The 27,459-nt window shown below is 37.1% G+C and overlaps 1 protein-coding gene across 2 annotated transcripts; it reads right to left on the bottom strand.

The window, feature by feature from the left end:
- Positions 1–668: 668 nt before the first annotated feature.
- On the bottom strand, positions 669–17,790 carry LOC135202205 (putative inorganic phosphate cotransporter). 2 transcript variants are annotated; one of them, XM_064231461.1, is made up of 11 exons: positions 17,689–17,790; positions 13,579–13,867; positions 13,195–13,296; positions 11,991–12,184; positions 11,118–11,351; positions 10,309–10,396; positions 9,501–9,727; positions 3,988–4,137; positions 3,582–3,714; positions 2,309–2,550; positions 669–1,369 (listed from the first exon to the last, which is right to left on the bottom strand). In XM_064231461.1, the coding sequence occupies exons 2-11, from the start codon at positions 13,709–13,711 to the stop codon at positions 1,244–1,246; spliced, it is 1,629 nt and encodes a 542-aa protein (XP_064087531.1). In that variant the 5' UTR covers positions 13,712–13,867; positions 17,689–17,790; the 3' UTR covers positions 669–1,243. The 2 variants fall into 2 exon arrangements, with proteins under 2 accessions (XP_064087531.1, XP_064087532.1); XM_064231462.1 differs by having other exon boundaries at positions 13,579–13,684; positions 17,689–17,779.
- Positions 17,791–27,459: the final 9,669 nt, after the last annotated feature.

Below are 27,459 nucleotides of genomic sequence, written 5' to 3'. Positions count from 1 at the left end.
CATATTTATAAAAATTCAAATAACTTGTTGAAGAAACCGTTTATATCACAGGTCGGCAAAGACCATCGGAAACGTGTTTTGTCAGGCAATCACGTGCTACCCTGAGAGTGACAGATGAAATGAAACCAACTATAGAACAGGATTGATAATCCTGCTATAGAAAACTGTAGCCGTGACGTCACGGTTCGCGTGCTGGACCACCTGGCTCCGTAAGAAATTAAAAGTCCAGATTTGAATCGCCTATTAAATCGTTAATATAAGGAAGATTAGCATTTAGACCCGTATAAGTTGATTGATACAAATAAATATATAATATTGTATAAAATATGTTGTCATTTAATTTTCTTGATGATCAATAAGTATTATTTTATGCTATTGTATAAATTTTATTTTTTCTCAAAGTACTTGGGTTTCCATACTAACTTTCCTCTATTAACGAATTTCTGGTTGTTTCAATTACGACCCCATTCATTTCTTACGGAGCGAAAACAGTCAAGAGGAATTTTAGTCCTATAACCCCCTCTCTATTCATAGTTAACTTATGATTTCGTTTACCATCGTTTAAAACAATTCGTCGCATAATATTTTCTCTACCTGTTCGTAATAATTTTTTTTTTCAACTTTCAGCTACTCTTCTTACGCATTTACAAACAAATTCTTAGTTCACAACCGATAACTACTCAATGGCATATCGGCACTTGTCTCAGACTGCCGATTTACCACGCTCACTCTGACGAACACTGTACAGAATTATTGTGCAAAAGATAACGTTCTCATTCATCTTCTGCCTTGATAGATAATGGAGCCTGCTCGCTTTAAGGACACGATATGCTTTGTATTGTTTTGGCAGTTTTATATGTAATTTGCAAGTGTATTATTGTTCCCAACTCGTGATAGTTTCAACTAATGATTTTCGTACCCGTGTCAAAGAGCTGCTTCCGAACACACACGCACACACACAAACACACACACACACACAAACACACACACAACACACACACACACCACACAATGTTGATGCAGGAGTACTAGTTCTCCAAAATTTGCCTCATGGAATTATGGTATTTTCTTTAGTGAGTTAAGTTTTGATTCCTTTTATCTTGTAACTTTAGCATGTAATTTATTCATATATGAAAACATATTATTTATTCAAAATATGGAAGCAAATAATCTATCTGAATATGAAAGTATTATTTTTTTCTAGAGTCAGCAAAAAGAAAGAAAGAAAAAAAAAACTCCGTATCTATTTCCTTTTGGGTTCATTCCAAGGCTGCACTTTGTTCGTTCCAAAAATCAAATATGCCGACCCTCCAATGAAGTAGGCCACCGCAGCTATTCCAAAAACAATCCTCCAGGCGCTCAGTGTTTGCTGAGGAAGAAAGGCAGGTGCTGGATTACATTAAATGTTCGTGAGTTCCTTGGGGTGGGTAAGAAGCGATCGACTATTAACAGTTATGTGTTGAGAGTTGCTCAGATTTAGAGTTAGCTTGCTTCAAAATGCGCTAAAATGTTTCTTGAACACATACACTAAAATTATTTATGATGATTTACTTATATCAAGTGACCTACTTACTTTAAATGCAAATAAACAAAAGCCCGGCTGGAAGCATTACTTGTTTGTTCATTTATATACAAAAACTCAACTGCTGTCGTTTACAAAATAATGCAATAAATAAATAAATAATAAAACTTAATCCAATGTTATGTTATTGAATAGGTTACCTATTTTTATCTGTGAATAGCCTTAGATTTGTCAGTTTAGAATGGAATATAGAATTTAGACCAAAGGCCAAGCGCTGGTAACATGAGGTCACGCAGCGATGAAAGGGAAATCGAGAGTAAACAGCTTTGAAATGTGTAATAGGACGAAAACCTCGAAGTTGAACTATGGAACAGATGTTAGGACGGGAAGGAAAATAAGATGGAAGAGGGAGAATATGAACGTAGGTGCAGTAAAAAAAAAAAAAAAAAAAAAAAAAAAAAAGGAAAAAGGGTTGCAATTAGGGGGACAGGCAAATACCCTCAATAATGCCTAAGGCCCCGTCCACACGGTCGAGCTTTGGTCGACGAACTTTGTCCGATGTGACGTCAGAAGCGGAGAAACAGCGAGAAAAGTCAGAACTTTGCCGCGGTTTCTCCCCTTCTGACGTCACATCGAACAAAGTTCGTCGAGCAAAGCTCGGCCGTGTGGGCGGGGCCTAACGTGCATACACATACACAATACACACCATGAGGTATTGAAAGGGCTGGCTACTCAACAGTGGGACGGTTGTTAGTTTGAAAATCCATTTGCTAACGTTAGACTAACATTGTCAGTAGTAAGTACTCCTATGAATAATGGAGTAATGATTCCAGCGATGGCGCTCACAGCGTTTGTTATTCCTATCAACACTCCAGCGAAGTTGGGGGCGATGTCCTGTTCACTTATCAAAGCCCCGCTGTTCCTGGCGCTGTTGAGACTCTCTGCTAGACACAGGAATGCAACAGCTAAGGTTCCGTTGCATTCCACGAAGCACATGGCGGTTAGGCATATGCAAGATGAGTAAAGACCTGTGGATATACACGAAATTGGTTTGAACCTGCATTGAAGGGTCTCATCCTTATCTGCTTAAGTAGATTCACATCACCCGTGCTCCTGTGATTGGCAGTTGATAAGCCAATCACAGGGCTGGAAACTCTCAGTCACGAGAGAGAGATCACATGGGTAGGGTGTATGTTCCAGTTCTCCTGAGGGATAAGTCTTTCAAAAGTATCCCTCAGGAGACATGGAACATACACCCTGCCTATGTAAACTCTCTCGAGAGACTGAGAGTTTCCAGACCTGTGATTGGGAATTTACTTTTTTTTTTCTCTCTCTCTTTTTTTTTTATAGTCACGATGGTATCTAAAAGGGTTTACAGTGACTCTGTAGGTTACGCACCCATGACAAGTTTGTAGTCGGTTGGTGATTGAAATCAGCGGTGTTCTTATCGAATGAGAAACTATAAAAGTATTTTTTTAAGGAGTTGATTTATGAATATAACACTACAAAGGAACGTTCACGAATGGTTGGTACTGAAATCCACAAGTTCAAGTGAATTGAGAAATATGAGGAAAACTACCTTGCAATCAATCTTGTAGTGCGATGTAAACAGTTAAGTAAATTATCTGAGTCTAATTAATTTTGAAAGTTTCAATGGATGCCTTGTGCTAGTGAAAAGTGTTCATGTTCATGTTCATGTTCCTTGGTGAAAAATAAAGATGAAATCATGGTCAAATCTACACACCAAATTACCAATGGAATATTCCTCTCACAAAATGAAGCCAGGGTCAAACCCAAGAAGCTAAAGACCAAGATACGAATCATTACCGAATGCAGGATGAAATAGAAAAAAATCTATCATTCCCAATAATTCAATTATTGCAAAGAGAGAGAGAGAGAGAGAGAGAGAGAGAGAGAGAGAGAGAGTAAAAGGCAGGAAAAAGAGGAGGACATTTTACTGGACAAAGCGCTGAACGTACAATGACTACTATGTGCAACTCGGAACAGGGCAGCAACAAAGTATAAAACCTTTCATTTGCAAATTGTGCAGGAAACTCACCTACTCCCGTAGCCAATTTTCTTGTCATTTTGATACTCAGCCACTTCTTTTCAGATATCTTGTCTGCGATGGCTCCAAACAAAGGACTGGCTATGAGTACACCCACGTGAGGTAAAGCAGAAAGTATACCGTTCTGAAAGTCATAAAAAAAAACTTGGTCACAATGCAATTTTTATGACAACAGACTAAGGCAAGCATTACGGTTGTGTGGTTGTCTTTAATAAACATTTTGATATGACCATTAGGCAAATGATACAACTGAATTTACATTTCATGCCTTTTAATAGATAAGTTATAGAATGACTTGCTGGTCAATAAAAGTCGCAATAAACTAATTTACATCTTCTACTTGAAACATGTAGTACACAGAGAGGTAACAGAAAACAGTGATGCCACATCAACTTACACTTGCCAATCCGAAGTGTTGTATATTACTTAGGTACGTAGGGACCTCAGATAGGATGGTATTGAATCCTATGCCTTGCCCAAAGGTAAAGATAACTAGACACAAGAAGGGCATCGACGTGGCGATATCCTTCCACGGGATTTTCAGAGCCTAAATTAGTTCAAAAGGATAAAAAAAACCAAAAGTCAATCAACGCACGCTCTTCGCTTTAACAGAAAGACAATTGGAACACGAGGGCAGTTATGAATATTTATATATTACTTCTTCATGGCTCCTATTCATGTTCATTTTATGTTATTTTCTGCTGCTCTTACCATTCATTTACCCCTTTCTCTCAATTAATAATAATGTTGACGATCAGTTTTCTCCGCAAATTTTTCCAGCCTCTTTCACCAGTCTTTGCAAGTTTGCCTTTCCTTTCACTGTCAGCGCTGTGTACAGACGAACGTCGAACCTAAAGATCCAAGAATTTATCCTTAGGTTTGCTACGGATTTTCCTTACAATTCATTCAGTCCTGTCCAAAAGCACGTCGTCAAAAACGTGTGAGTGATTGATAGATTCGGACAATTCACTTGCTTGGTGAGACGTTCCCGCGTGAAGTCAGATTAATCAATAGATATCACAAGTTTAACATACGTCTAGAATTTGAGAAATATCTAGAAGTGTTCGTGAACTATCGGTGATAAGATTAGTGTGAAAATAGTAGGATAAAGCGTCTTCTAAGTTAGTTTATCAAGTGAAATACTGTAAATCAGAACAAGATGGCAGTAAGTTCCAACTGCGGGAAGAAATGGCGAAATTTAGCTTGCTTGGCAGATTCGCAATATGATGAGGTAGCAGGAAGGGAACTGGCATTTCTCATCTATGAGATCAGCAACAGTCCTAACCAAAAAGATACAAAAGCATTCATAGATATATTAGAAGGATATAATCCTTCAAACTGGAACAAATCAAATGAAAACATCTTGGAAATAATTGAAGAAGTTCCAAATAAAATCCAAGTGGTCAAGAGACTCATAAAGAAAATATACATAAACCAACATATTCCGACAAAGAAAATGAATAAGGTGAACCTTGTGAATATCCTAATTGATGCATTAGGAAAAAGAATGCCAAAAGCATGCAAACTGTGTAAGGTGTGGTATAGCATAGTCAATCCACAAAACCTAATCAGAAAATGTGCTGCATGCAACATTCCGACCCATCCACAGTGTGCTGAGGTAATGCAAGATATGAGAAAAGATACAAGAATATTTTGTTCAACATGTCTATCATGGATAGACAATGTTATTAAATCAAGATTGAATGTACAAATAGTTGAGGATGAAGAAGAAGAGGAAGTGGAAGAAGAAGAAGAAGAGGAAAACGGAAGAGAAGTAAACAAAACTGAAATGACAGAAAAAAATAAGGAAAACAAAGAACATGATAAAAGTATGGATGCAGAGATACTCATTGATACTACATATGAGGCAATAACGCAGCATACCTACGAAGAAATAAATTACGATATGACAACACAAAAGCGAATCCCGAAGAGGCTCTACCCAGATCTACACAATGACGGGAAAGAGGAAAAAATAGACAAAAAAGACAAAATCTGCAACCTTTTGAAAAGAGGGAATTGCAGATTTGGAGAAAGATGTTACTACAAACATCCTAAGGTATGTCACAACTATGAAATATATGGTAAATGTGCATACCTAGGTGGCTATGGGGATGATTGCAGAGATCTGCATCCAAAAATATACAAAAACCTAAAAGAAGGAGAAGGATGTAAGTTCGACAAAAAATGTAAATATATGCAAAAACCTAAAAGAAAGGAAAAGGATGTAAGTTCGACAAAAAATGTAAATATGCACCCTGTAGCCATGAATCATAATCAAATAAATAACCAATCAAGTAATAAAATCCAAAATAAGAAAGAAACAAAAAAAGAGAGAAATAAAGAATATCAGGTCAAAGAAAAAAGCAAGCCACCAACGAGATATGCAGAGGTGTCAGCAAAAAATTTCAAAGCATCAGCTCCAAAATTCTACTCAAGAGATAATAACTGTATTTATTATGCAAGAGGATATTGCAGAAACGGAGAAAATTGCAGATTCAGACACAAAATGAATAATTATGATGAAGAAAGATCAAATATTATGGAAAAGTTGGATTTTTAATGTCAGAATTTCTGGAAATGAAAAAAAGAACAACATACCAGTACAGGAAGAGACATGGGAAAATCCTTATTACTACCAATATTAAATGAGGAGAAAACACGCAAACCATCATAGTGATGAATGCGCAGGGTTTAGTTACGAGTAACTCAGAAAAAATAGAGTACTTAGAAGAACTAACCCAAATTGAAAAGAAAATAGATATAATGAATATAAGTGAAACCTGCTATTCCCAAGAGACTGGGAATGATGATCAAATAAAAGGGTTCCAAACTTATAGATCAGAGAGAAAAAATAGGAATCAAGGGGAACCGCAATATATGGGAAAGACAAAAAACAAGGAAAAATATATGAGAAATATAGTAACTCAGAATGTGAACTAATAGCGGTAGAATTTGAATCTGAAAAATTAATGAACATAGTAATATATAGACCTCCTAATACTAAAGAGTTTGACTTAATAATTGAAAAAATTGGATGATACATGTAGAAATCACAAGGACTGGACTATTCTCCTATCTGGAGACTTCAACTTTCCTTTCGTAGAATGGAAAGAATGAATAGGAGATTGTGGTTGTACTTATACATATAAAAAAGAGAGTAATAGTAGTGCAGAAGATAAGAGGCAATTCGAAAAGCTATTAGATATGCTACTAGAATACAACATTCAACAAATAAATCACCTGCCAACAAGAAAGGAAAATACTTTAGACCTAGTATTTGTGAAGGAGATGAATTATGTTAAAGAAATAATAGTTTATAATGCGAGTATTTCAGACCATAATGTCATAGAATTAACAGTTCATTCCAAAGCAAGTGAAAACAGAGATAAGCAAGAAATGAAAAAGTGGGAAGGATATGGAAAATACAACTTCTACAGTAAAAATATAAAATGGTCAGAAATAAATGAAGAATTAAACAAAGAATGGGATAACATTTTCGTAAGTGATGACATAAGGGTAAATACAGAGATATTATATAAAATATTAGAGAAAATAGTGGATAAATATATACCGAAGAAGAAAAGTAAACATCAGTCATGCATACCAAGAGACAGAAGGATCTTGTTCCAGAAAATCAGAAAGTGGAAAAAGGTCTTGCAAAAGAAAAAGAAAAAAATGCATGGAAAGTTATAGAACTAAAATTAAGATAGAAAATGCAGAACAAAGATTATACAATCAAAAGAAAATGAAAAACGGGACTTGGAAGAAAAAACCCTAATAAATATCAAGCAAAACCCCAAACTATTATACTCATACGCGAAAAAGATGAATAAAAGAAGAATAGAAATAGGCCTCTAAGAATTGAAGGGAGATTAACGAATGAAAAAAGGAAATTTGCTACATACTGGCAGAACGATATAAGAGAGAATTCACCCCTAGAATAGATAATGAAGATAATGATATAGAAGTAAGGGACGAAAATAGTGATTTAGCTGACATAGAAATTAATGAAGCTGATATTGTGCAGGCAATTAATGAAATTAAAAATGGAGCTGCTGCAGGGCTTGATGGAGTTCCTGCTATTTTGTTAAAGAAAGTAGTTCATTCTATCGCAAAGCCACTTGCAATATTATTAAGACAAAGTGTAGATACAGGCAAGATTTATGATGAGCACAAATTAGCATATATCACCCCTACTTTCAAAAGTGGATCAAGACTAGAGGCAAGTAATTATAGGCCTGTGAGTCTAACATCACATATTATGAAAGTGTATGAAAGGGTAATGAAGAAAAATATTATGAAACATTTAATAAAAAATAATTTGTTTAATATAGGACAACACGGTTTCGTACCCGGAAAAGTACACAAACCCAACTGTTAGTCCACCGTGAGAACATATTCAAAAATATGAAAAGCGGAAATGAAACAGATGTGGTTTATCTAGACTTTGCAAAAGCTTTTGACAAAGTAGACCATAATATATTAGCGAAGAAAATTAGAAAACACAATATCGTGGATAAAGTAGGAAGATGGTTAAAAGAATTTTTACACAACAGAAAACAGATAGTTATTGCAAACGATGAGAAATCGGATGAAACCAAGGTAATATCCGGTGTGCCACAAGGTACGGTGTTAGCTGCAATACTGTTTGTTATTGAAGACATAGACAGTAATGTTAAGGATTCGGTAGTGAGTAGTTTTGCTGATGACACAAGAATAAGTAGAGAAATTACTTGTGATGAAGATAGGAACGCTCTGCAAAGAGACCTTAACAAAGTATATGATTGGGCAGAGGTAAATAGGATGGTATTTAACTCTGATAAATTTGAATCAATAAATTATGGAGACAGAGAAGGAAAGCTATATGCATATAGGGGACCTAATAATGAGACAATCACAAATAAGGAAGCAGTTAAAGACCTTGGTGTGATGATGAATAGGAACATGTTATGCAATGATCAAATAGCAATTCTTTTGGCAAAATATAAAGCAAAAATGGGAATGTTGTTACTGCACTTCAAAACAAGAAAAGCTGAACACATGATTATGCTTTATAAAACATATGTTCGTAGTCCACTTGAATATTGCAATATGATATGGTACCCACACTATCAAAAGGATATTGCACAAATAGAGAGTGTACAAAGGTCCTTTACAGATAATAGAAGAAGTTAAGGACCTTGACTACTGGGAAAGACTACGATCCTTAAAATTATATAGTCTAGAAAGGAGAAGAGAACGCTACATGATAATTCAGGCATGGAAACAGATAGAAGGAATAACAGAAAACATCATGGAACTAAAAATATCAGAAAGAGCAAGCAGAGGTAGATTAATAGTGCCCAAAACTATACCAGGAAAAATAAGGAAAGCACACAGGACATTAATCCACTACGCACCAGCATCGATAATGCAGCGTCTATTCAATGCGTTGCCAGCTCATCTGAGGAATATATCAGGAGTGAGCGTAGATGTGTTTAAGAATAAGCTCGACAAATATCTAAACAGCATCCCAGACCATCCAAGATTGGAAGATGCAAAATATACCGGAAGATGTACTAGCAACTCTCTGGTAGACATTAGAGGTGCCTCACACTGAGGGACCTGGGGCAACCCGAACGAACTGTAAGGTCTGTAAAGTAAGGATCATACTTTTTTATCACATGAAATTCAAATGACCCGTCATTAGACAATTCACTGCTAGTACACCCTAGCGAGTAATAAATAAGTAAACAAATAAAAAATGCAATTTACATACTAATTTTGATCATATCTAACAATGTTTCTACTGTTCCACATGCTTTCATGTTGACGTATGTTAGTATCTTTTCTATAAAAAGGTCGAGTTTTTGGTCAGAAAATTCGATCAAAAAATACATGGAGGGGACATCGAACACCATTCATTACCTTTGATGACTTAACGGTGGGTGAATGAGACCTTATGTAACTGAGTTCCTTCGAGGATATCCAAGGGTGATCCTCAGGCTGGTCGCGGATGAGGACGAACCAGGCCAAGCTCCAGAGGAGACCGACGATCCCGAACACATAGAAAACGGACGGCCACCCGCCCAGGAAGTCCGAGCCTGACATCAAGCCCCCCAATGCCATGGAAATGACTATGCCGAAGTGGTCTCCTGCAGAGGATGGTAGGATATGGAATAAGGATTTTTTTTTTTGAGGGTAAATGCCATTATCTGGAGGTTGAAAATAATATGTCAGGATACAAAACAAGCATAGAATATAGACATAAGACTTGATCCTTAAGAGCCAAATGCTCTGTCCCTTTTACCCGTTTAAATAATGACACAAGCAAGGAAATTAACGAAGAAAATGAGGCATTCAGCATCAACAAAAAAAGAAGAAAATAATGAACTGTTGGAGGACCACAAACAATGAAATCGGAGACTTATTTATGCACAGTGCATAACAATGAATACGTTCTTATTGGCATTGGCGAAAATTCATTCACATTAACAAATCATTTGTAGTTTCACTGAATATCACTAGATTACCCTAATCGATAATCACAGCTTTGGAACTTTCTGTCTACTTTCATTTTCCTAGCTTCTGTCCTTCAAAAGGCAGATTAAGCTCTTATCTTGTGGCTAAACTTTACTCTTCCCCAAGCCTCTCCTTTTCCTTTATATTCGTGGGGCTTGGGCTACATAAGGATATTGGGTTTTTGCGTTATTGTCTTCTGAGTTTAATGCCTTACCTACGAAAACTATAGAGGTGAAGCTGGCTTTGTCCTTTGGAGGTATCCAGGCTGCCATGAGAGAGCAAACTGCAGGAAAGGTGGGTCCCTGCAGGAATGCAGAAATAATAAGTTTTTCGTTTATTTAATAGAATAGAATAGGCAAGAAATAACAAAGAAGCCTGGGAATACTTGGTACCATGAGCTCTCATAAATCACTACAAACGTATTTAACATCAATACCAGAGTTTAACAATAGGCGAAGTTTTATCAAGGGCCATTTTAGGTGAGGCCTCGCGATGGAAATCTTTCCCGAGCAACCTGTCCCAACATGTATGCACCTGCCGATGGCCGGCAGTGCGCAGCCTGGCTGATCCCGTTCAATGACGCTGTAGCATTGGCTTGGGAAAGATGCACACGTCCAGGTCATTTAGAAGTAAATGTGCATTTGATAACACGTCTTAAGTACGGGTACAGCCGCTAGTAGTATATACTATATGTCAGACGAAGCCATAGAAAATGTTCAAGTATAAATGACGGAGTGCTCAGTACTTTCTTGTACTTAACACATCTTCAGAGCATTTGTTAAATACACAAAAATACTTTGAACACTGTTATTTCTCTTTGAAAATTGCTTGCGACTTCAAGTGACACTCAAATCACGTTGATATTTGTGACTTTTATGTAATATATATATTGTGTGGTGGGCGGGGGGAGGGAGCCAAGAAATTTTGTATGATTGTAAAAGTGCATTCATACAAAAGAATACCAACACACCCCAAAATAAAGACACTCATTTTTAGGAAAACTAACTGGAAGGCAAGACCTACCTGTAAAATCCCAGACACGATCCTGAGACCCACGAAGAGTGCGGTGGAGGTCCTGGCGCAGACTGGGGATAAGAGGCTTAGGATGGACGAAGATAAGGTACTGATCCCGAGCATAACTCTTCCACCAAGGACCTGGCAGACTAAACCTCCTAACAGGTTGCCCACCATGTACCCGTAGAAGAAGCAGCCCAGGATCATCCCTTGAGTTTCTTCATCCCAGTCGAACTCTCCTATCTGACAGAGAGAGAGAGAGAGAGAGAGAGAGAGAGAGAGGTGTGGTGGGCTAGTCATAATCATTTTTTGGAAGAGGGTTTGTTCAATAGGTTTTTTGTGCCAACCGAAAATCAGTTAGAAGTCGAGGTAATACAGAATGTTTTAAAAGAGATCACACCGTGATTGTTTTTGATTGAGGGTTGTTCATCAGGGAGTTTTAAAATTAGTCCAAACAAAAGTTAACTCTGTATGATCAGCAGTCTTAAAAAATAGATCAGTTTTGATTGGTTTTGAGAGCAAACTTGTTCAGTAGGTTTTAAAACTTAATCAGAAATGAATGATAGCCAGTTTATTAAAGATTGTTTTGAAGGAGGCTGATGTTGATTAATTCTGGGTGAAGTTATTTAAATAATTATGTACGAAAAGAGTAAGTGCTTTTTTTTAAGTTTCTTTCTCTCTAATTACAGCAACTGCCTTCAGTAGCTGAGTAAGAGTTTATGTAAATCTTACCAACTTGAAACATTGTACTTCCTGAGAATCTTATTAACTACATATCAGCCATGAAAGTAATTATAATGTTGAACAGGCTATTAATGAAACACAAGTAATATAAGGGCAATCTACAGCGAAATAAATAAATGAACTTTCCTCGTGGCCTACCGAGGTATTGCCAGGTGTTTCGTTAAACAAGAAGTGCAGTGGGCAAACGTCCATTTGATCGACGACATCAGAGGCGTTCGAAGTGACCATGGCGACAATGGCTATGTTGATGTGGATCCTGTTCAAGTAGCAGACGGTGAGGGCGGAAAAGAACAGTAGGCCTACGATGTGGCGGAGACCCCAGCCTCCATCCCCTGGAAATGCGAATTGACGATGGATATATGCACAGAAAATATATTCTGTGTACGATTTATAAACAAACATTACCTTCGAAGGCAAGTCCTAGAAATTGGCAAATAATGTTAATCAATTTGTATTTAAAATTTTTTTTCACTTATGCAAACGGGGATCACTTATCTATTTTACTTATATGGAATGGATTCACTTTCCATTCACGTATACACTCGTGTATACAGTATAAAATTAAATTATATATATTATATTATTAATATATATTATATATTATATATATTACTATATAAATATATATATATTATATATACAGTAATCCCTCGATTATGTGGATTGCCATTATCTGAAACTTGACATTATCTGACACACCCAGACCAAGGATCAAGGCCTAAAAGATGTACATTATATAGATTTTTCTAAAAAATAAAATAAAATAAACACAGCCTGAGTTAGATGTTGTTAACACAGCCTAGACACCTGAATGACAGACTGACTGAGGTTTTTTGGGGTTTTTGAGAAATTCATGTTGTCTGGTGGGGGGTGCTGGATAACTTCGGGCCATGGGAGAGGAGGGACAGCAAGCCTGGATAGGGGAAGGCTCAGAGAAAGGGTTGTTATGGAAGCTGGGGAGCAGGTTCTATGGCTGGGAGGGCTGGGATGCAATTTTGGATGGGTGAAGAGGACTAGGAAGACCTGGCTTGATAAGAGCTTGTTTGCTTTTGTGTTTTTATGTTACCTAATAACATTTCCCCCTTGAAGAAGGCCCTTGGCCGAAAGCTTTGTTTATGACTTTACTAAACTCATCATTAAAGTCAGATTTCACCTTCCCAAGGTAATTTAACGAACTCTTCAGTGTAGAACCATAACAATATATATATATATATATATATATATATATATATATATATATATATATATATGTGTGTGTGTGTGTGTGTGTGTGTGCGTGTATGTGCGTGCGTGTGTGTGAGCGCGTGCATGTCATACAAACAGAGTATTGGGCTTTACTTACAAACGACCTCATCCTGATCCAACGCCCCCACCGCTCTTGCACCAGGAGAAACTGCTTCTCCGGATTTGTTCACCTGTTCTTCCAACGCGTCCAGATTCAGCCCTAAAAATGTCATTGTCTTCAGTCAGGTCGAACTATAAAGTTGCCGAGAAAGTTTTGTTTTTAACTGTGCGCGTGCATTCTTTCTTATTATGTTTCAGTCAAACCATGCAGTGATACCTTTAGCAACTTTCAAGTCATTTGTTATCCATCTATTGACAAACAAAAGTTATTCATTAATTATGTACTTTGGCTGACTCGCATAGATATTTTCAACGTGAAAGTAAATCGAAGCAGAAAGTGTCGACTTAAGAAATAAAACACAATTCAAGATCATTCAAATACCTTTGTTGAAATGAGCCCCATATTTTTCCTCGGAGATGACTGAGATCCGCCTGTGATGATTCTCAGAGGAGTCCATCTTTGATAGTGATTCTCTCTCGTCAGGAAACTGTGTCGATATCAGGGTCTTCGTCATGTGCTTGATAACTCTGTTATCCTACACTAGGTGTTATCGACATAATGTATCTTTGTTAATAGAATCTTTACCGGGAATAAAATTTGATTTTTTTCACTATGGAGAGAGCCAGGGGTCTTAACCTTGTAAAGGAATGAATCCACCGAACGGAATGCACTTGAGGAGAAATAAATAAAGAGAAATTGAGTAAAAGTAAATATAAGATTTTGAATGTACATAACTTAGATCAAATAGCAAAGTAAAAGTATAAAGTAAATAAAAGAAGCAACAAAAATACACAGGAACTATGTCTGCCACACCAATGATATTTTCTAGCTTAAGTGGGATTGAATAAATCATCTCTGTGTTTCACGACATTTTCAGTTGACTAAAATATGGCTGATTTCCACAGATACGTCTCACGAACTGGAATTTACAAGGTTCAGGACACCAACAATAGGGACTGATCTTATTCGAAATCCTATGGTCTTCCTACACACACACACACACACACACACACACACACACACATTTGCATAACTGGGAAACTGTTCTTGAGAAGTCGCTTCAAAGTTGTCATTGTGAGGGTTCGTCCACACTTCAGCGAAATTTATCGCATATACATCACAAACAGGCTGAATACAAGTCGATGACTTATTGTTGGTCCTAACTGGTGCTTCATACAAATATCCAGCAGTTGGCAAAGATTCGATTTCCGCTTATGTTTGTCGACTTCATTTTAACCTGGTTGTAATATGTATGCGATCATTTTCTGGCGTGTGTTTATGACATTTCACCGTAGGGTAGAAGAACACTTCGTAACTGTGTCGGATATCCTTGATTATATATCTTTTTTCAACATTATAGATTACGTTTACCAAATAATATACCATCTGTAGATTTTGGTGACTCCATTTACACGCAATTCAAGTTGTCTCCTAATCACACCGGCAAAATGTGTAATTTTTTATTTTTAGAAATATCTGACCAGTCCAATGCAACGCTGATGTTTATAGCAATCAAGTTTCTAAAACTGAAAATAAACTAATCCAGGGAGAAGGAGAGGCGACGATTGCAAAATATAATCTATTGGCGACGCGTAATGCCTGGGGATAGAGTTGACACAGTTTTTACAATTTCGGCTAACAGATTGTTACACTCCTCCGTTTGAATGTTACTCCCATTACGTTACTGTGACTCACGTCCCAATTTTAATTGCATGTTTGGCGACATTCGGTTTGCCCTTAACAGCTAACGACTCTGAAGTTATTTTCGTAATGCTTAATTTTGTCCTCCTTTTGCTTTCTCTTGCTATCAACATACTTATTCGGCTGCTGTGTGCATACCAATGAATAGATGTCTCACATATGCAAATTTGCCATAAAATTTTTTCTATACTACAGTTTTAAATAGCATGGTGCACCGTTTTGCCTGTAACGGTCAAAGAAATTGCCAACAGATGACTGGGAATATTCTGACGTAACAAAAACATGCATATAGATTTTATAATGAGTGTTTTTTCTAGAATTTTTGTATCTGTGAAGTTATATTTAATGTATAGTTTTAAGATCACTTTCATATTCAAATTCCTTTGGTAATTCCCTTAACATTTGATAAACAGCGTTGAATTTGGTCCTTTTACGGATATCATACAATATGTTACAATGAGGACGTACGTGATGAGAGCATTTACCTCCTTAAGTATCCCCGAAGGGTCAGAACGTCCTTTGTAGGGCCTCAATAGAGTTACATTAAGATTCAGAGGTACGTTTCTAACCTTTGAGTACTATTCTGTAAACTGCAAAACTGAGAGAGGGAATAAAAGCAGGAAAAATCTACTATTCGGAATTGGCAACCAGTTTCGACATTAGCGAGTAATTTCGGAGCTACAACGGCGCAGACAGACAGGAGGGTGGGATGGGGCGGAGGGGGGGGGGGGGGGTGAGAGAGAGAGAGAGAGAGAGAGAGAGGGATGGGGAAATAAAACTGACTCAATACTTGGCCCGATGTACTCCGCAGGCTTAGATTCGAACGACTTTGGCATTTCTGGAAGTGGGTTACAATTTCTGTCATTAAAGATATGCATGTCATTTGGTATTACCGTTTATGATAAGTTTCCTGCATTCATTTTTCTGGCTTTTGTTTGCATGTAGATACCAGTTTACTCCAAGCACTCAGTAGTAGTGACAAAAGTGAAGATTATTCCCATGATTGCCATTTTGTGGCCAAATATTGGCACCTTTGCGTGTGCGATAATGTAAACACAATTAATTCAACAGAAGCATGAGTAATTATTGCTATTAGACTTATATTTTTGTAAAGAGTGGCATCAAACTGGAGATGTTTAAGGCGGTAGAATTAGACGTTTTGTTGTAATGGACTCCGCAATAACCGGGGAGAGGGCACAGACACCAAGGCACTCTGTGGAGATGAGATTAAGATGCACAGTGATTTCTAGCAGTTGCAAAAATCATGGGAGAGCAATAGAATGCATGAAACTTACTCTCTCTTTCTTTTTTTCCTCAGTAACTGCGGAGCAGTATGCTCAGATGCAAGATACTGTGGTCATTTTCTATGTATAAAAAGACACCAACACTTCATGAAAAGTAAAGCAAGGCAGAATTTTAAATATTTCAATTTTCTCTGTTTTTCTGGATAAAAATAACGAGAAAATTGTCGTTAGGAAACTGAGATGCTTGTCTTGACATAATATTTTTTCTGGGAAAATTAAGATGTGTTGTCTTGGCACAATTTGTCCCAAGATTCTGACAAGTTACTCTCATTTCTCTTTAATTCACACAGCAGAACAGAACAGGAAAAAAAAAGAGAAAAGAAAGCTTTACGTACTAAAGGAGATGGTTTTCGTGCTCGCCTACCAATCTGGTGGTCCGAAGTTCGATTCTCCGTTGTGCCAACACGTAATCAGAGGAATTCATTTCCGGTGATAGAAATTCATTTCTCGATATAATGTGGTTCGGATCCCACAATAAGCTGTAGGTCCCTTTGCTACGAAACCAGTCGGTTCCAAGCCACGTAAAAAATATCTTATCCTTCGGGCCAGCCCTAGGAGAGCTGTTAATCAGCTCAGTGGTTAAACTAAGATGTTGACTTAATCATTCAGGATAAACATTTAAACGTTCCGAATGTCGATGGTCTTAATACTTCTCTGAACGAGTCAGCAAGACTTTGACAACAGCAACGTCATATAATGACGCTGCTAATAGATACTTCTGAGGGGTTTCCAGGTTTCCAGACTTGTTGCAAATTATTGCCGGGAGTTTCCCCTCTTTATGGCCCGTTTCCTATAAAGATCCTCTTGAAGATAGTGACCTGATACAGGCGGTCATAGGAAGATCATATTTAAGATTTTGGGAAAGATCGTTTCCCGGTCCCTTGCTACTAAGGTGGTAAAGGCAAATTTTTTTATTTATTTATTCTTTTAACAGATTCTTACAATCAGTGTTAGGACTAGAGCTACGGATTGGATTGGATTGGGTTGTAGAATTTAGGCCAAAGGCCAAGTGCTGGGACCTACGAGGTCATTCAGCGCTGAAAAGGAAATGCAGACTCAAGAAGGTCTGGAAGGCGTAACAGGAGGAAAACCTAGAGTTGCTCTGTGAAACATTTGTTATAGTGTTGAATTAAAGTGCAATCTAAGAGAAGAAAATGTCAAATGTCATCGTTCAAGGTCTCTACCAACGAAAATTACCGTTGATGAATCAATGGTTTGCAACACGTCAGAAGAAGAAGTGTCGGTAGTACCCAAATCACCTCAGCTTACGGTTCTCTGAGGTTCATTCCAGTTTCGTGCAAATTACTGATGAATGAGTTAACGACGTCACTATAAAACAACTACTTCCACAAAGAACATAAACACAACACTGCCTATGAGCACACAACCATCCCCAATGAGAACGCAACCATTGCCACTAAAAACGCAACCATCTCATCAAATTCAACTCCAGCAACAACTGTGGATGAATGGAATTATCACTTACGAATCTCGTCCACCAGATAAACCGAGCTAACGCCGGCCGCAATAAAGTAAGCAAGCAAACACGAGTAGTGTGACTGGTAGGTTAGTCTAGATGGCGTCTGTGGCCCCAATCAAGTATTACCTCAAGCAAGATGTAAAAGTAGAACGTCATTCCCCTTTTTACTGTGTAGGTAGGCGAAGGCTTGTGACGTCATTTTCTGCATCATACACATCTGAGCATATCATTTTTTTCTCTTGCCGAGAGAGAGAGAGAGAGAGAGAGAGAGAGAGAGAGAGAGAAACATATTCAGAGTCTTATTGGGATATGTCTCCAATATTCCTTGCATATGACATTCCTAAACAATAAGGGAAAATACCAAAAAGGTTCTAATATAATGGCAAATTATGCATCACAGTCTAGGCTGACGTGGTCAGATTTTTCTTACAACACTAATAGTACATATTTACGTGCTTTCACTAAAAGTAACCCGTATACTGTGCTGTTAGGGCAAGGATAATGTAAATAGAAATTATTTTTATTGTAAAAGTAACCTATATACTGTGCTGTTAGGGCAAGGGCAATGTAAATAGAAATTATTTTTATTGTAAAAGTAACCCATATACTGTGCTGTTAGGGCAAGGGTAATGTAAATAAAAAAAAATTTTATTGTCTCGGTAGCCTATATTGTTTCATTCAAGAATTTCCATGAATCTTACTCATATACAGGATGACCTTCTCTCTTCTTTAGCTTTTGGGATGACCTCTCTTCTTAAGGTCTTGGGGTGACCTCTTCTTTAAGTCTTGGAATGACCTTATCTCTTTTTTAGGTCTTGGGATGACCTTCTTAATTCTCTAGGTCTTGGGATGACCTTTTCAATTCTCTAGGTCTTGGGATGACCTTCTCTCTTTTTTAGGTCTTGGGATGACCTTCTCAATTCTTTAGGTCTTGGGATGACCTTCTCTCTTTTTTAGGTCTTGGGATGACCTTCTCAATTCTTTAGGTCTTGGGATGACCTCTTCTTTAAGTTTTGGAGTGACCTCTCTTCCTTAGGTTTTGGGATGACCTTATCTCTTCTTTAGGTCTTGGGATGACCTTCTCTCTTCTTTAGGCTTTGGGATGACCTTACCTCTTCTTTAGGTCTTGCTTGAGGTCTGGGGCCGCAGACGACGTCTAGACCAACCTATAATTCCAATCCTTCTGGTCGTTTTAGGTGTTTCCTCCCACGCTGCCAAATGTACTATTATTGCCCTCAGACGCAGTGATAATTGGGCCTACTCTCCAATACATCCATGGCAAACCTCTTAAGGCACTTGGACTATAAGATTACTGATACGCCAAGATCAGTAGAAGATTGCAAAATATAGTAACTTGTGACTATAAATTGTCGTTTCATTTGCATTAATTAAAGAAAATAGAAAAAAAAGAAGTATATTATTTGACTGCTACTCTGGGGAATATTTATTTATTTAATTTTTTTCCTCACGTCGCGTAATAAAGAGCTTTATTGCTTCCGAGGAAATGTTAACCCTCTCTTTGATCTTTCGTAAGATAATTATATATATGCATATATATATGTATGTATATGTATATATATATATATATATATATATATATATATACATATATATATATATATATATATACTATATATATATATATATATATATTATATATATATATATATAGCAAAGTTAAACACTGTATCCGTGTCTAATATGTTGTAGGAAGCCCACTAAAATTTGATGGGTTTCCTACAATATATAATATATATATATATATATATATATATATATATATATATATATATATATATATATATAATTATCTTACGAAAGTTCAAAGAGAGGTTTAACATTTCCTCGGGAACAATAAAGCTCTTTATTACCCTTTCTTAAGTTCTACTCGCAATTTTGGTCAGATCAGCATCATTCCTCGTGGTAAGTCCCCCCCCCAACCTTAGTTTAGAACTTGGACAAATTCTGCACTTACGTATTTACCAGATAATTTTCTCCCTACCTTCTTAATTTAAGCTATTTTTTTTTTATTATTTTCCTTTTATGCAAATAAAAGTATTGACAGTTCATAGACTGCCTGCTTTGTAGTTTTAAATACTTGCACGGTCCTGTACTAGTTTAGCTAAAAGAGATTTTTTTAATTCCCTTACTCGTCATCTTGTTTTATCGAATTCGACCTCTACATGTCCCAGGAGCGGCTCAACCTTTGGAGTTGAATTTGACAAGAGATGGTTGCGTTTCTAGTGGCGATGGTTGTGTGTTCTCAAGCGGTGTTGTGTTTGTGTTCTCTGTTGAAGTTGTTGCATATAGTTGGTGGCATTAATTCATTCATCAGTATTTTGCACGAAATTGGAATGAACCTCAAATAATCGTAAGTTGAGGTGATTAGGTACTACTGATACTTCTTCTTATGATATGTTGTAAACCATTGATCCAGCAACGGCAATTGTTGTTGATAGCAACCTTGCACGACGAAATTTGTGAAATTCCACTGAATATAAACAAATCTACATTTTGAAATCTTACCGGTTTCTATAAGGGTTGTCAGTGTCACTCTAGGCAGTAGTAAGAGAAGTTAGTAAACTTCTAGAAAAAAGACTAAACAAATTTACTTGAAAACGTAAGCAGGGATATAAAGTTCAAGATCATCTCTTTCCAAACCAGGTTGCTGGCCATGACACGATTGCACCATAAGCAACGTTGTGAAAACCACGCTACTCAAGTTAATATTGGATCAGATCTCTAAGGCTATACTTAGGGTTGCAGAACTCTCGAGACAATAAGCATCATATCTTGCAGAATCCTCCAATTTGTTGGTGATATAGTTTCAGATCTTGTATTAATTGATACAATTAGAATTCCTATTGAATCTGAGTAAGTATTAGTTGAGGGCATTTTTCACCTTGTAAGAATAACTATTTATCTACCATGAGTAGTCGCCTTTAATTAAGGATCAGGTAGTTGCAGCCTGTAACTGAGGATCAGGAAGTTGCAGCCTGTAACTGAGGATCAGGAAGTTGCAGTCTGTAACTGAGGATCAGGATGTTACAGCCTGTAACTGAGGATCAGGAAGTTGCAGTCTGTAACTGAGGATCAGGAAGTTACAGTCTGTAACTGAGGATCAGGAAGTGACAGTCTGTAACTGAGGATCAGGAAGTTGCAGTCTGTAACTGAGGATCAGGATGTTACAGTCTGTAACTGAGGATCAGGAAGTTGCAGCCTGTAACTGAGGGATCAGAAGTTACAGTTCTGTCTAGTACAGTCTGTAACTGAAGATCAGGGAAGTTGCAGTCTGTAACGAGGATCAAGAAGTTGCAGCTTGCTGTACTGAGGATCAAGGAAAGGTAGGAAGTTGCAGTCTGTAAAACTGAGGATCAGGATGTTACAGTCTGTAACTGAGGATCAGGAAGTTGCAGTCTGTAACTGAAGATCAGGATGTTACAGTCTGTAACTGGGGATCAGGAAGTTGCAGTCTGTAACTGAGGATCAGGATGTTCAGTCTGTAACTGAGGATCGGAGTTGCATCTGTGAATGAGGATCAGGAAGTTTGCACAGTCGTTAACTGAGGATCAGGAAGTTTGCAGTCTGAAATGAGGATATCCCAAGGAGGGTGTTACAGTCTGCCTGTAACTGAGGATCAGGAAGTTGCAGTCTGTAACTGAGGATCAGGATGTTACAGTCTGTAACTGAGGATCAGGAAGTTGCAGTCTGTAACTGAGGATCAGGAAGTTGCAGTCTGTAACTGAAGGAATCAGAATGGTTACAGGTCCTGTAACTGAGGATGCAGTGATGTTACAGTCTGTAACTGAGGATCAGGAAGTTGCAGTCTGTAACTGAGGATCAGGAAGTTGCAGTCTGTAACTGAGGATCAGGAGTTACAGTCTGTAACTGAGGATCAGGAAGTTGCAGTCTGTAACTGAGGATCAGGAAGTTGCAGTCTGTAACTGAGATAGGATGTTACAGTCGTAACTTGGAGGATCAGGATGTTACAGTCTGTAACTGGAATTGATAACTGAGGATCAGGATGTACGCTGAACGGAGGATCAGAACTGAGGATCAGGAAGTTGCAGTCTGTAACTGAGGATCAGGAAGTTACAGTCTGTAACTGAGGATCAGGATGTTACATCTGTTCTGCTGCGTGATTAAAGAGAAATGAGAGTAACTTGTGAAAATCTTAGGACAAATTGTGCCCAGAAATGCCAAAGTCGTTCGAATCTAAGCCTGCAGAGTCCAACGGGTCAAGTATCGAGTCAGTTTTATTTCTGAGGGTGGCAGGACTTTTTTTTTTCCTTTTTTTGCGTAATGACCCGTTATATACTCCTCCCCCTCCTTCACCCCCCCCCCCCCCCCCCCCTCTCTCTCTCTCTCCCCCCAACCCTTCCACCCTCCTGTCTGTCTGTGTCGTTGTAGCTCCGAAATTAGTCGCTAATGTCGAAACTGGTTGCCAATTCCGAATTGCAGATTTTTCCTGCTTTTACTCTCTGCTTTTATTCTCTCTCTCAGTTTTGCAGTTTACAGAATAGTACTCAAAGGTTAGAAACGTACCCCTGAATCTTAATGTAACTCTATTGAGGCCCTACAAAGGACGATCTGCCTTCGAAGATCCTTAAGGAGGTAAATGTTCTCATTACTTATGTCCTCATTGTTTCTTACTGTATGATATCCGCAAAAGGACCAAATTTGAGAGATTACACGCTGGATTCAACGTTGTTTATCGAATGTTAAGGAAATTGCCAAAGAAATTTGAATATGAAAATGATCTTGAAACTATATATTAAATGTAACTTCACAGATACAAAAAAAAACACGATATAAAAAGCCATATGCAAGTTTTCTGTTACGTCAGAATATTCCCAGTCATCTGTTGGCAATTTCTCTGCTAGTTGCTATTTAAAACTGTAGTATAGAAAAAATTTTATGGCAAATTTGCATATGCGAGACATCTGTTCATTGGTATGCACACAGCAGCCGAATGAGTATGTTGATGGCAAGAGAAAGCAAAAGGAGGACAAAATTAAGCATTACGAAAATAACTTCAGTATCGTTAGCTGTCAAGGGCAAACCGAATGTCGCCAAACATGCAATTAAAATTGGGATGTGAGTCACAGTAACTTAAATGGGAGTAAGATGCCTACGGAGGAGTGTAACAAACTGTTAGCTGAAATTGTAAAAACTGTGTCAACTCTATCCCCAAGCATTACTTGTCGTCAACAGATTATACTTTGCAGTGGTCGCCTCGCCTTCTCCCTGGATCAGTTTATTTTCAGTTTCAGAAACCTGATTCCTATAAACAAGAGCGTGGCACTGAACTGGTAAGATATTTCTAAAAAAAAAATTACACATTTTGCCGGTGTGATTAAGAGACACAACTTGAATTGCGTGTGAATGAAGTCACTAAAATCTACAGATGGTTTATTATTTGATAAACGTAATCTATAATGTTGAAAAAGATATAGAATCAAGGATATCCGACACAGTTACGAAGTGTTCTTCTACCCTACATTGAAATGTCATAAACACACGCCAGAAAATGATCGCATACATATCACAACCAGGATAAAATGAAGTCGACAAACACAAGCGGAAATCGATCTTTGCAAATTGCTGGATATTTGTATGAAGCACCAGTTAGGACCGACAATAAGTCATCGACTTGTATTCAGCCTGTTTGTGATGTGTATGCGATAAGTTTCTGACTTTATGACATGTTTCGCTGTAGTGTGGACGAACCCTCACAATGACAACTTTGAAGCGACTTCTCCAGAATAGTATCCCCTTGTGTAAATGTGTGTGTGTGTGTGTGTGTGTAGGAAGACCATAGGATTTCGAATAAGGAGATCAGTCCCTATTGTTGGTGTCCTAACCCTTGTAAATTCCAGTTCGTTAGACGTATTCGTGGACATCAGACATATTTTTTAGTCAATTCACAATGTCGTGAAACACAGAGATGATTTCAGACATTGCCACCTGCCGCCCCCCCCCCCCCCCCCCCCACCACCCCCCCCCCTTTATTAATCCTACTTAGAGTAGAAAATATCGTAGGTGTGGCAGACATAGTTCCTGTGTATTTTAGTTGCTTCTGATTTTTTACTTAATATTTTTACTTTGCTATTTGATGTAAGTTATGTACATTCAAAGTTTTATATTTACTTTTACTCAATTTTTCTTTATTATTTATTTCTCCTTAAGTGCATTCCGTTCGGTGGATTCTTTCCTTTAAAAGGTTAAGAGCCCTGGCTCTCTACACAGTGATAAGGCGCAAACTTATTCCCGGTAAAGATTCTATTAACCAAAATACATTATGTCGACAGCACCTAGTGTAGGATAACAGAGTCGAGAGAGAATCACTACCAAAGATGGACTCCTCTGAGAATCATCACGGGCGGATCGCCGTCATCTCCGAGGAAAAATATGGGGCTCATTACAACAAAGGTATTTCAATGGTATTGAATTATGTTTTATTTTGTATGTCAGCACTTTCTGTTTCGTTTTTACTTTCACCTTGAAAATACCTATGTGTCTTTCTTCCATCTTGCTATTCACCCTCTCCTAACAATTGTTTTATAGTGCAACTGCTCTGAGGTTTTCCTCCTGTTACACCTTTCAAACATTTTACTGTCAATTTCCGTTTCAGCGGTGAATGGCCTCAGTTACCCCAGTTCTTGTCATAATTCCAAAACTCTATATAAATAAAAGATAAAAATATCTGTCAGTAAAAGTACTACATAATTATTGAATGATTTTTGTTTGTGAAAGGACGAGTGTTTGGAAGTGTGCAAGTATGAGCATGGAAACTAATCAAGTTTTGGAAAAGGAAATCGAAATTATGACTGTCGAGGCTTTAGTACTGGAATATAAGGTCATTCTACGGAGTATTTTTGCCATTAAAATGCGTTGAATCATCACCAGGGAATATTCTAATCCCATCGTTCCTGGGTCACCAGTAGAGACTTACAGCCACACCTACATTGCTTGTATATAAACTCTTGTAAGATATCCTACGTCCATATTCTACCATTGACCAGGAGTACAGAAGGAAGTGCTCGAAATATATGGTTGCAAGGTTCAAATAGTGTTTTAAGTGTTTTATGGGACTTGTATCTTTATATATATATATATATATATATATATAATATATATATATATATATATATATATATATATACAGGGTGTCCCCAAAAAAGTATACACATTTTAAATAATTGTAAAATTGGTGTTTATTATAATTTTATTAATTCAAAAATGTAAAAAAATTTACAAGTATCATTTTCTTGTTTTTTTTCACTGCCTGTTCTCAAACTGACGTCGATTTTGATCCAGACACTGCTGACAATGTGAAGCAATGGAATCGCACACACCATGAAACAATTCCCTTGGTATTTGGGTGCATTCATGTTCAATGGCTTCTCTCAATTCAGCGACTGTTGCAGGTTTCATAGTGTAGACATTGTCTTTTAGGTATCCCCATAAGAAAAAATCTAGTGGTGTGAGGTCTGGTGAACGGGAGGATATTCAACGAAACCCCTTTGACCAATCCCCCTGTTTGGTAAGATCTCATCAAGGAAGGATCCAACATCACGATGGTAATGTGGGGGTGCCTACATGATGTAGGCAATATAGTCAAAATGCAGTGAAAAAATCAATAAAATGATACTTGTAAATATTTTTATATTTTTGAAATAATAAAATTATAATAAACTCCAAGTTTACAATTATTTAAAATGTGTATACATTTTTTGGGAGACACCCTGTATATATATAAATATATATAAATATATAGTATATATATATATATATATATATATATATATGTATATATGTAGTATATATATGTATATATATATATATATATATATATATATATATATATATATATATATATATATATATATATATATATATATATGATCTGAAACCATTTATAAGCAATCCTCAAATATACCCATGCCTATGAAGATCAGAGACACATATGCTTCACGTTCATAGTATCACCGACCACAAAAACCTCTGCTTTTCTAAGGCGTATGTTGAACTAAATGTTTACCTCAGTTGAGGAAGGAACACTTTTACTTCGATTTGTTAATATCAGTTTATCTTTGTCACTTCTTGTCTGTCTGTTTACCCTTCCTTATTAGCAGGAATAGACGCAAAACTTTGATGTTAAATGTCAATAGATGGATAACGAACAACTAGAATGTGGCAAGTAAAGGTACCATTGCATGGTTTGACTGGAACATAAGAAAGAATGCACGCGCACAGTGAAAAAACAAAACTTTGTCAACCACTTTATAGTTCGACCTGACTAAAGACAATGACATTTTTAGGACTGAATCTGGACACGTTGGAAGAACAACAGGTGAACACATCCGGAGAAGCAGTTTCTCCTGGTGCAAGAGCGGTGGGGGCGTTGGGTCAGGATGAAGTCGTTTGTAAGCCCAATACTCTGTTTTAAATGACATGCACACAAACACACACATACACACACACACACACACACACACACATACTTCCCCCGAAGAATTCTTCGAAGCCTTTCGTCTCCAGGAAGGACCAGAAACCTTCAGAATTCCCCGAAACCTTTTGAATTCATCTCCAAGAACGTGGGCTTCCCTTTTCTTGCACAACTAAAGAACTGACTTTTATGGAGGAGAAATCTGAGACGGAAGGCTTCGACGACTATATATATACATACATACATACACATACATACATACATATATATATATATATATATATATATATATATATATATATATATATATATATATATGTAAAGGTTTTTTGCCACGAAGGAAAAAATGAACAAGCGAGATAGCCAAGTACTTTCGGTCCTGTTCGGACCGAAAGTACTTGGCTATCTCACTTTTTTATTTTTTCCTTCGTGGCAAAAAACCTTTATTTATACATAGCATCACGTTTTATATACTTCGTGATCAAGTTATTTTCATTATTATATATATATATATATATATATATAACTATAAATATATATATATATATATATATATATATAATATATATATCATATATTATTAATATTAATATATATATAATATATACAGACATTAAAGTAATCGATCAGTTATCTTGATTAATAGAGGTTAGGGTCTTTTGGATAATGCCAGAATCCGAATGATGGTGAGTAAAACACTATAGGTGTTCGGGGGCAACTCTGGGACCATCATCTTCACCTAACTGTAAACACTGTAATCTGTAATCACTTAGCAGCATGCAAACAACAGCCATCAAACTTTCAACAGAAACTTTATGCAAAAAGCAATTATGTTCTCTCGTCTCCCCATATTTGAAACAAAATATACTGCAAAAAGACGCTTTGTAAAAACAATACAGTATAGGTACTTTACATCTCCTTTAAAGAAATATGAATTACTGTACCATAAACATGAAAACACGAAACTAAATACCTTTTTGGAAGTTCACGACGCTATCAAATGAGTGCGTGCATTCATGCATGCATAGGTACGTGTTGTCATATACCTTTTGCTTTTATATATAATATATCTTTGGGCCTTGATCTCCGGTCCAGGTGTGTTGTATAATGTTTAATTTCGGATGAAGTCAATCCAGATAATTGAGGATTACTGTATAAACAACGTTTGTTGATAAATCAAACACACAATCTATTTTTCTATGCATTTTTCCGTCTAACATCCATTTTTCCAGAAAATGACAGCTGCGGTCTCAATCCAGGTAATTGAGGGATTAACTCTAACACACAATCTATTTTTTCTATGCATTTTTCCGTGTCTATCATCC

The sequence above is a fragment of the Macrobrachium nipponense genome, chromosome 30 (assembly GCF_015104395.2).
Source record: "Macrobrachium nipponense isolate FS-2020 chromosome 30, ASM1510439v2, whole genome shotgun sequence".
NCBI classification, from domain to species: Eukaryota; Metazoa; Arthropoda; class Malacostraca; order Decapoda; family Palaemonidae; genus Macrobrachium; species Macrobrachium nipponense.
Note: the sequence above shows the minus strand (reverse complement) of the source record. Positions and strands in the feature narration are given on the sequence as shown.